Below are 11,809 nucleotides of genomic sequence, written 5' to 3' on the forward strand. Positions count from 1 at the left end.
ATAACACTAAGAATAATCACAGCAATGATCAAAATGCGTACTACTTTCTGCTCTGAACTGGTGGAACATGTGCATCACATGCCCAAACCAGTCTGAATAGCTGCAGTCAAATGGCAGAAATGGGACAAGTGTGAGGTGTGCTGGGGGTGGTGAAACATGAGCACACAGTAGTAACCTCTGTTATTAAATTGCTCGACCTGTGGCATATATCTTTGTTGTTGTTTTGTGCCTCTAACACCTATTACTCTTGTTACTTTTGGAGATGTAATACCCTTTCTTTTTGCTTCTGGAGGAATGGCAGTAGCTGCTGCTGTTTTTTACAGCACTTATAGTCTATTTCTCGAATTAACCTAATTTTTCAATAACAAATACAACTAGGAAAAGACTACTAATGCTCTATGTGACAATCTATATTACCAGTATGTCATATCCTCAACTAATTAATTCAGAGACAACATTTTTCTAAGAAAATCATTTCATTTTTGGGGACTTACAGTATGCACAAAATATGAAATATGTGGTTCTGGTGTGAACAGTTACACTCAAGAATGCAAGTTCTTGGAGTAATGCTGAGACTATAGCCTGCAGAGCATACTGCATGTAAAATCTAAATTCCTGGCAGTCACATAAAGTGACCCACAGCTATGCTGCACAACAGAGACACCGTGCAGTTGATGTGACTTCTGCTAGACCCACACTGCTAAACTGTTGAGTGACTGTGGCTAATAAAGTGCCCTAGTAGTATAGCCAGCAACTGTTGATACAACTTCTGTTGTCTTCATATAGACTAACACAGCATATAACCTGTCAGTCACTCTTTTAATATATATTGCAATATATCTTCTAAATGTTTAGAACTGCTTTTATAAGTTTGACATTAATGAACATAGGAATTCGCTAATGGTAAACATTTGTGTCAAATGCCAAGGATGGGACTTTGTTCCTGGTAGTTTACTTCTCTCTTGCAGTTCCAATATTTCATTCCTGTATGATTATCTTTTACTAGATTGGTATTTGCTATGACAGTCTGTTCAAACAGTGTAACATTACCTAAAGTTGCTTCGTACCAAGATTCTGGGCTTTACAAGACAATCATAAAGAAAAATTTTGTTTAATTAATAAAAAATAGGTAGCACAGTACAGGACAAAAGGAAGTAGAGACAATGATGAACAGTTCTTATCCTATCAATAGGCCAATAAACTCTTCCCTATCACTGCCGCCACATAGAGCCTAATAAGAAGTTCTCATGACTGATAAGCCAACTAATTTCTCACATACAGACATATAGAGCTCACAACATGTACAAATATTTATGTTTCCTTTTTTGTATTGCTGACAGTACCCACTGAATCATTTACATCTACTGTGTTCCTGTCCACTGTACTCCAGTTTTTCCTGTTTCAGTGACTGGCAAGCAGAGTTGAGTAGATACCCATCTGTCATAGATATTGTTTAAGATAGCATAAATCAATGGTGAACATTACATTCCTCACTACACTTTCTGACTTACAGTTGTATCAGACTACAATAAAGACCTCAGAATTTTTTAGGTGTTTATGCATAGAGTTAATTATACTAACAGCAGGAGTGAAACGTTTTCACAGCTTTCTACATGAAACAAGAAGTACATGTGCAGTAAATCACATTCACTCCATTGTTCCTAACTTTTTCATACTTAATAACCAACACCATGTTGCATTTTTTCTCTTCTGAGAAAACATCAAATTCATTAAAATCAGCATCTAACAAAAGGATACAAGTCTATTAGTTCAATGCGAGCTGTTAAAAATTGTGTCAGCTGATTTGCAACAGTATTCACAGTTTTATCAGGCCCACTTGATCTTGTCAGCTCTTCCAAACGGCTCAGATCTGTACGTAAACCGTCATACATTGATTTGAGGGAGTTCTGAAAAATAAATAAAAGTTATGACAGAATGCTAGACTGAACAATTCTATGATAAATTGCTTCATCTGCTTTTTTATTTCCTACCACATTTAGAATGTATGTTAAACTAAATAAATACTCTATTTGTCAGAAGAGCTCCAGGATAGTTAAAAAAAAAAAAACACAAACACAGAAAACTGCACTTAGTATGTAATGATCCTAGCTCCTATCTCAGTAGTCCTAGGCTACCTATACACAACTGCCAATGTTTCTGGAGATCTTGGAAGCTAGCAAGGGAATTTTCAACTGCGATATTGGTAAGCTCGTTTGTCACAGATCATTGGATTTCTGCGATATCTTGATGAAGCTTTCCTTTCAGTCGCCTTTTCACTCATGGAAAAAAGAGAAAATTGCATGGCAACAGATTGGGCAAATATGGTGGATGTGAGATTGCAATAGCAGAATTTCTGGCTAGATACTTGGTAACAGATAAAGCAGTATGGGATCTTGCATTGTCATGCAGTAAGAACCAGTCCTGAGAATGCCACACACCAGGGCAACAATATCAAATTTCTTGTCGCAAATGTCTCAACACTTTGATGTACAGAGTTTGGCGCTCTGTTTGACCTGGGGGAACATACTTGCGGTGAACTAATCCTTTACAATCAAAGAATACAATTAAGATTGCCTTTATTCTCAAAGGTTGTTGTTCAACTTTTTCCGAGGCTGGTGATCCAGGATTCCGCCATTCAGTACTTTGATGCTTTATGTGAGAGTTATACAGGTGGCACCAAGTTTCATACCCAGAAATAGTCTTTGACAGAAATGTGGGGTCACATCTGGCTCTATCCAGTAGTTCAGAAGAAATTCATCTTTCCTCTTTCTGTTTGTCTGTTAGTGCATGAGGGACGAGTTCTGCATCAAGTTTCCCTGTCCTAAATCCTTGTATAAAATCTTATGAGACACATCACAATTCAAATTAAGTTCTTATGATATACAAGCACAGTTACTTAATGGTCTTCTAGCAGTAACTGCCTTACATGCTCAACATTTGCACAGGTATGTGCGGTAGATGGGAGACCAGCTCTGGGATCATCTTGCACTGAATCTCTGCCTACAAGAGTCCTTTTGTGCCACTCGAAAACACAACTTCTTGAAAGTGCTTGCTTAATCATCAGCCACATTTCACTAGGAGTTTCCCAAGCTTAACATAGAACTTAATGCTCACTCTTTGCTCACAATCAGCATCCATTGTGTCACCACGTAAATAACATGACAGAAACGCACACTGAGTGTTCTTAAGCACAGCCCTGCCATGTGGTGAGTTTGCTAAGGAATTTCAAGGACACACACATACCAGGTATAATAAAATCAATATTTGTTCCATTTTAGTATTGCAAATTGAGGAATTTTTCTGATAAAGAGAACACTACATAGGTTTTATATTCTAAACCATTTTCCTATGACAATGGGAAGTCCTTAGCAGAATGTAAAGAATGAAAGGAATATAGGTAGTTGAGGTGCCGAGTGATTGGTAGGCACATAAAAAGGACTGCTCTTATGCACTAACCAAGCATATTGCAACTTTTGCAGTCTTCTATGTGGACATGACCACCAATTAGCTGTTCCGCCAAATAAATGACCACTTCAAAACTGTGTCCAAAAACAGATTTGATCACCCAGAGGCAGAATAAGTTACTCAATACAACATGCTTGGTTTCAATGACTACTTCATGACCCATACAACCTGGACACCCTCCCCCCAATTACCAGCTTATCTGAAATATGTATACAACATGTACTTTGAACCCACAATCCTTCTGGTCTCAACCTTTGCTAGCCCCTGTCTTACATTCTCCTCCACCAGTGCCCAAATGCTGCCCATTTCACTTGTTCTACATTCCCACTCTCCTCCCTTAGCAGCTACCACCTTCCTCTGTTTTCTTGCCTCTCCTCAGTCCACTCCTATATACACAGTATACTCCACTGTGCACCATAAGTATCTCCTGCTGCCTGCACTATAATGAGCTCACTGGTGCCACATTTCTATCTCATGCATTTGCTGCCTTTTCCTCCCAGCTGTCAGTCATCCTTCTCTCCAATCCTCCCTCAACCTCCTTTCTCCTCTGATCCACTGCATCCAATAGAACCTCCTTCCCTACATAAGCTGCTATGCTACTACCACATAGCTCTGAAAAGGACATCATCTGAATGCCTAACAACATTTGCAGTTTTGTTTATGTGCCTACTGACCAATCAGTGCATCACTATTTGGTGATTCAATGCCTTTACTCTGTCCAGTACTGAAATCATTTTGTAAATGATGAATACAATATCCTTTACCACACAACTTTAAATAAATTAAATCACTTTCATTGTTACTTAATTAATTTCGCTTTTCTTCATTAACAAAACTCTTGCCTCTTCTGTTCTTCCAGCCCTAATGACTGATGATTCCTCATTCCATACATTTACTGCATTTCTGATCACGTCTTACATGCTGTGTTTCATTCTCGATTCTTTTCTATCCATAGCCACAATTACATTTCTCTCTCTCTCTCTCTCTCTCTCTCTCTCACACACACACACACACACACACACACACACACACACACACACACACACACACACACACACACACACAGGGAGGGAGGGGGGAGGGGGGGGGGGGGGAGAGAGAGAGAGAGAGAGAGAGAGAGAGAGAGAGAGAGAGAGAGAGAGAGAGAGTTCCATTCATATTTCAAAAATAGAACCTGTCTGTTACCAGGACAATATGGCACAGTCCCAATCACAATACTGAAGCCACAAAGAAGCAGCTAGTTAAGGATTTGCTAATCACTATCAAGGTAGACAATAGCTCATTTGGGGAGCAAGTGACAAATCTGTCATTTGGAGTTCTGCTGAGGCTCATTTGTGGAGGCAGCACCATCTGGAGACTTGGAAGCTGAATTATACCGTGCTGTCTTAATGCACTTTCTCGTAACTTTTTTGGACAGCTGCATGGTCACAGCACAAGACATCCATCGCATTTTTGCAACCTAAGGTTGTACTCTGTCTAACTGATTTGAAGCTACCATGACACTAAACGCTTGAACAAAAAATATGAAACTCAGCAGAATATGGAAGTTACTGGGAGCAATCTTGAGTCATTACAAACAATGGTGGTTTTCACTAATCAACAAAAATGTTGCTCAGTCACACTGTTCTTAATGTATGCTCATTTTTCACCTCACAGTGTCATTCTTCTTCGTAACAGTCCCAAAATCAGTTATAGATTGTTCTTTTGGGAGGAAAACTGTACATCTGAAGAACTTCCTAGTTACTTCTTAAAATGTTTTAGATTATAACCAAACCTAAATAAAAAGGTCACAAACATACAATTATTAACTGCATATTCAAAAAAGATGTGTTTATAATAACTGTCAACATTTATTGGTATCAACAATAAGCGCCTAGAATGAGGGCTGTTCAAAAAGTATCCAACTTTTTACTAATTTCCAGCATTCTGGAAGGCATGCTGTCTGCAACTATTCTGGTTAACCAAACTATGCAATACATTACACAGAACCATTAAAGTTGCTACATTAATTTCTTTTATTGTTTGAGGGTGAATTTTGAGCCTAAGCTCATTATCAAATCATCCAATAAGCCATGCAATAACATACATTACAACAGCTACATGAACTTTCATTAAGTGAATGAAGTTCAGCAGCTTAATGTTTTATAATAAATATGTGTGTAATTACAATGAAAATCCATGTGGCTCTTGTAATGTATGATATTGCATAGTTCATTCTATGACTTGATAATGGGCTTAGGCTCAAACCTAGTCATCAATAGAGGAATAGAGGAAATTAATATAGCAACTTTGACAGTTCTCTGCCATTTATTGCATAATTTGGTCACTCTATTTTTATTTATTAAGTCTATCTTTATTCAGATACAACTATTTGACACTATTCACCTACAAGCATTACTGGAAAATTCCTTTTGGTATAGTGTGCAGCTGCCCAATCAAATTTTGGATAATGACTTCGTTTTTCTGAAATCTGGTCGCTTTCAAAGTCTTTTTCAGTTTATGGAAAAGCCAGAAGTCACTTGGTGCTAGGTCGGGGGAATATGGAGGTTGACTAACCACAGCCATGCTGTGTTTGGCCAAAAGACTCTGAATTAACTGGGAACGATGAGTGGGTGCATTATCGTGGTGAAGGTGCCAACTGCCCATTGCTCACAAGCCTGACTGTTTGTGTCTCATTGTTTCATGAAGGCATTGCAGAACCTGACATTAGTACTTTCTGGAGCGTACTCATTACAAACCCCACCACTGTAGTCAAAAAAGATGGTCAGGGCTATTTTCACACTGTTGCAGACCTGCCTTGCTTTTTTGGGTCTCAGGGATGATGGATGTTTCCACTGCAATGACTAAATCCTTTCTTTCTGGGTCATACCCATAAACCCAGAACTCTTCACCAGTTATCACTGTATTAAGAAACTTGGAATCACTGTTCACAGTATCCAGTTATGCCCTGAGTGATGAATTGCTCGAAGTTGCTTTTGCTCAGTTGTTAGCAACATTAGAATAAATATGGCGAAGATCCTCCTGAGGACAAAATGTTCCATTAAAATGGAATGAATGGATGCAATACTAATTTTAGCCACATCTGCAAGTACTCCAGTCATGATCTGACTGTCTGCATCACCAGAGTCTTTATGTGGTCAATAAGAATTAATCAGTGGATGTTGAGAGCCTACCTGAATGTATGCCACTCTTCACTGATTTTTCCCACAACACAAAATCTGACTTCATGTGTTCACTTGTCAACATTTAGCCAGCAACTGGTTGTTTCTGCAATCATGGAAAAAATTAGGCTTGTCCACTATGTATGCCTACAAACAAGGAGTGTGCATGCACCCCGATAACATTGTTGGTTTCAACAATAAAAAATAAGCTCAGATACTTTTTGAACAGCTCGTGTAGAACTTTTGAATCAGATAATGTAGCAGTGTAAAATTGTAAAAAAATGAGATCTCCTTTACAGTTTCTCGATATAGGCAATATTAATAACATTAATTTCAAAATGCACCACCTACATTACTTTCCAATTTTCTTAAACTTTGTCCCTTTTTAACAAAAGAAGAACATGCAATTACTTTGATTTACACATGTCATACACTAATGACTTCCTGGGTATTTATCCAGTAAAGTTAAAAGATGTAAAAAAATTAAAAATAAAAAAATAAAAATAAAAAGTGTTGGAATGTAGTACATTTGTAACGATAGCACTGAGAGTTTAAAGAGGCCCCTCAACAGTGAGTATATATGTTTGTACAATACTCAGTCAGTCCTGTGCCATAAAGTGTGTTTACTTATGAAAAGAGATCCGTACACCGTCAAACAATGGAAAATCCAGGATAGTGTAATGACAATACTGTAAGAATAGACTGCTTCTCGCCATATAGAGGAGATGTTGAGTTGCAGACAGGCACAACAGAATGACTGCTACACATTTGAGGTTTTCAGCCAAATGGCCTTCTTCTAAAAGTAGAAAACGCACACATATTCATGCAAGCACAATTTGCACATGCATGAGCACTGTCTCTGGCCACCAAATCCAGCCTCAGTACCCTCACACAGTGGTCAGGTCCATGTGAGTTGTGCTTGCAAGAACATCCGTGTGTGTGTGTGTGTGTGTGTGTGTGTGTGTGTGTGTGTGTGTGTGTGTGTGTGTGTGTGTCTTCTATTTCAGAAGAAGGCCTTTTGGCTGAAATCTCAAATGTATAGCAGTCTTCCTGTTGTGCTTGTTTGCGACTTAACATCTCTTCTATATGGTGAATAGAGGTCTTTTTTAACGATATGTACATTGCATTTTACTTGTCATTAATAGATATTCTTAACAAAAATACTTACATCTTTGCGTAGGAAGCCTTTATTTTTCGTTACAAAAAACCCTAAATCAACATAGGAACGTTCAGCAAGTGCTACCTGAGACAAATGTGTTAGCAGCATTCCCCATGGTCCTGTTAGCCCAAGTCGTGAAATCTCTCGTTCTTTTTCCTGTATCAAAGAATACAAATGGTCGAGGAAAATGCATGAAAAAGAAGATCATAAAGAAATATTCAAAAGATGTGAAATTATGAGAACAGACTTATAGTGAATAACAAATCAAAGAAACAACAAGTTTCTATTTGCAGAACTATTCTCTTTAAGGGTAATGACAGGGCACAAACAATGTTAACAGCTTAATTACGTAAACTGTCATCAATGCTGAAGTTAGATTACAAATGACATTAATACTTTTCCAGTTTATTCCCTGAAGAAACAAGATGTAGGATTGTAAATATCTCATGAAGCCAAGATTACATAAAACAATTAACTGTGGGAAAGATACTAAAATTATATGTAGACCAGAAAACTCAAAGTTATACAAGAATTACATGTATGATCTGTAACTCCACCAAACAGTGACATCAATTCAATTGGTGGTTATCAATTCATTTAATGCTGTGTCCTATCATTTGGCAATAACTTCAAGAATATGAGAAATCCATACAGGAACATGCCTCAAACAACTATCACTAGAATGTAATATCAACAGACTTTCAAAGTGACACATCATATTGCAAGTAAAATGACAGTCCAAGAAATTCTGCAAAGTACTACTTTATATTGAAACCAGTGAAAACTGAAACTAATTAACTATCAAGGTCTACAAAATGTGTGTTATCTAATATGGATCTGTATGTATATTTTTTTTTTTACAAAATTAGAAAAAAGCTTGCTTTTTGTGTGAATGATGAATTCACAGTTGGACTCCACTGCACTCACAACCATGCAAAGAGAAACAGACCAGGAGGCTGAGTACAAATGGACAATTGTTACTGTCTGTGGATTCTCAGGCTATGGGCTTTTTTCCCCCTCATAACATGATTCTGGAGGACAGGGCATGCACTAGAGATAGCCTATTGTACAGTAACAAATACTAAAATCATTCAATGGCCTTTTTCACCTTTCCTCATGCTATTCCACAACTGATTTTTTCCAGAGCAGAATCTCAGAGTAAGTTGTAATAAAATAATTCACAATATTTCTTTCCATCACTGACCAATTCACTTCGTTCTTTCCATCACTGAACAATTCACTTTGTGATAGAAACTTTCAGAACTCTCTAAGTTTTACGGAATTTTTTGAGATATGCCTGACTTTGTCAAACGGGTGTACAAGAGCATGAAAAGTGGCATTTGCTTCGAAGCTGTCCTATCCAACAAGTTAACATAGCTCTGCATCAGGTGTGGGGGTGCTGCAACGGCTGTTGTTCATTATAGTCATGGACATTATTCCATGAGGTTGTGTCTGAAGGTCTTCTGCACTGATGATGTCATGATTGTTGCATTCATAAGACTAACATTACAGCAACAAGTATAGGCATCACATGATTGTGATCATGTTGGACTCTGATTATCACAAAACAGGCTACTTGGAATCATGTTTCTCATTATGGAATACTCCAAACTGAAAGGTGATGTCTAAGGAAGATATACATATTGGTGTCATTTAGAAAGTGTGACAGTGATATCAGTGGCAAATCAGTGAGAATCAAGGTAATCTAGCTGCTAGGTAAGAGCTAACCAAAGTTCCAACACATTTGAAAGCGGATATACATAAGAGACACATCCATCTTGAACTCTGGATGGCACAAATGCTGGATAACAGCTGCAGCCACTGAATGACAAAGCTATAGTAGGAAATGTGTATGTCCCCAGGTGTCTCCAACAATATAATATGGGAACAATCTTGCATAGCTTCCGAGATGTGGACATGTCCTGCAAGCATCTTGTCCTCCAGAGTACAAAACTGCATACACAATGGAAAGCAATGAGTGGTTGTTGCGTCGACAACTTAAGTTCAAACTGGAAGAGTTGTTAAGCCAAACCCCTAAAATGTAACACTGACCAAAGTGTCAAAAGTTTTGAGATTCATCTGCTACTGCAATTTTACATAACATTTTCCAAAATAGCTGTCACAATAAATCTACATTATACAGTAAAAACTGAAAAGACTGAATTTACAAACGATACTTGAAATAATCTGTTCTGTATTTAACTGGTTTCAGTTATGCATAAAATATCAATATTGAGCAAGGAACGGAAATTGAAGCAATACTAAAATGTTATCGAATGAATAAACATAGGGGCACAGTAATTTTGAAAATCTTCAATGGTCACTTATGGATGACATCACTGATTTTGGTTGCATCTGACAGACACTTTATCCATCTGCATAATAGGACCACTCGTATTTACGCAGTGGACGAATCTCTACTTGTAATGTTTGGAAGTAGTAGGGAAAAAAATTTAAGTGCTACTGAAAGTTTGTGTTGCTCTGATATTGGTAGCCGGAAAGTACTCTTAAGCATGATATCTGTCATCGGGTCTACTACAAATTTTCAATGCCACGCCAATCTGATTATAATAATAACACACTTTAGACTTCTATCATGTAACTTTCGTCTAAGAAAGGAAAGAGCAAAGGGTCTAAAAGTTTCAAAACAAGAGGATGGGGGTGTTATTACGATTAGCGAATGACAATGAAACTAACGAGTCTCCGAGATGCAGGTTTTCTACGATTTACATTTCTGCCAGTCATAACAATTTTCTCTCTCTCTTTTTACGTGTCAACATCACATTCCCAACACTTCAGCACAAGGATTGGTACTAAAATTACGCTTTTTGGAGAGATCTTCGATGCAGTTTACCACTGAAACATTGTTTTCTCAAAATCATATTTGCAACGCCTAGAATTACAAAATTTTGAATCAAATATTAATAACATTAAATCAGAGGTGTAGAATAACAAAGCCGAACATATCGTCTTGTCATAGGGACCCACAGACGGGGAAAATTTTTTTCAAAACAAAATCGTCTGATCTGTACGTTTGTTTGCAAGAGTCTTAAAGCGAAGATAATGCCCACCGCTAGCTCCCTGGCCTTTTCAAAATTAAGCTGCGACACATTATTAAAAAAGTCATTTAAGAACTCTTCCTGGTGGTCTGTCATCGCGGAAACAATATCACACACACGCACATCTACACATCCATAACAATAAACACAACATTGACACTTGGTTCAAGTAAACACAATCAGTGTAATTTAGCCCCAGATACTCCTCCCCCTGACGTAGTCTATCGATAGTTTATTAAGCAATTGGGCGAAACTTATGTATTTTATATTAAACATTTCCATCAGCAATATGTATTACACACAATTTTCGCACAACGAATAGAGGCTGACTTCGATATCATATGCTGCCGTATACTATTATTTATTATCCATATTTAAGCATTAAAAAATGCAAAAGACGTCACCGATTGTGTTCAAACACAATGCAAGTACATCCATATTGTTAAAGATACTTAAGATCATTATTGTCTACACAATTGTTGAACATGCTACACATGAAATGTACAATATATTCACATGTATAAATTTATTATAAATTAAAAATAAGATAAGCTTTAGGAGAAATTTTAATCTATTCTTTTGTATAAAATGCTTTTTTTTCTACAAGCCATTTCTTGTGGCGTTCTTAAACATAGTCAGTGACACGTGTGGCTGTACTGACAACATGTTAAATAGTTATATATATATATATATATATATATATATATATATATATATATATATATATATATATATATATAGCTTTCTTTTGTCAAATGAGAACTTTTTTTGCTTAAGGGAATTCCCCCTTAACAAACAGCATTTGTCAAGCTGATGCAGTGATTTATTACTAACACAAAAATTTAGTTTATCTAACAGATATATAAAACATGCTCACTTAGTACAGATATAACTGTCATGACTCTTTTATATTAATTTTCAATCATGATATATCCGAAGAAGTTTCGAGGAAACTCAGTCATTGG

The 11,809-nt window shown here is 37.1% G+C and overlaps 1 protein-coding gene across 5 annotated transcripts in view; it reads right to left on the reverse strand.

Annotated features, from left to right (window-relative positions):
• The window catches only part of LOC126336381 (KICSTOR subunit 2-like), a 61,952-nt gene extending 50,657 nt beyond the window's left edge, over window positions 1-11,295 (reverse strand). Inside the window, exons 1-3 of one of the 5 annotated variants that reach the window (XM_049999997.1) lie at window positions 11,147-11,295; window positions 7,795-7,941; window positions 1,759-1,907 (exon numbers count right to left, since the gene is read on the reverse strand). In XM_049999997.1, the coding sequence (XP_049855954.1) occupies window positions 1,759-1,907; window positions 7,795-7,941; window positions 11,147-11,185 (335 nt within the window). In that variant the 5' untranslated portion in view covers window positions 11,186-11,295. The other 4 variants (XM_049999998.1, XM_049999995.1, XM_049999996.1 and 1 more) reach the window with 4 other exon arrangements.
• Window positions 11,296-11,809: the final 514 nt, after the last annotated feature.

The sequence above is a fragment of the Schistocerca gregaria genome, chromosome 2, assembly GCF_023897955.1.
Source record: "Schistocerca gregaria isolate iqSchGreg1 chromosome 2, iqSchGreg1.2, whole genome shotgun sequence".
Lineage (NCBI taxonomy): Eukaryota > Metazoa > Arthropoda > Insecta > Orthoptera > Acrididae > Schistocerca > Schistocerca gregaria.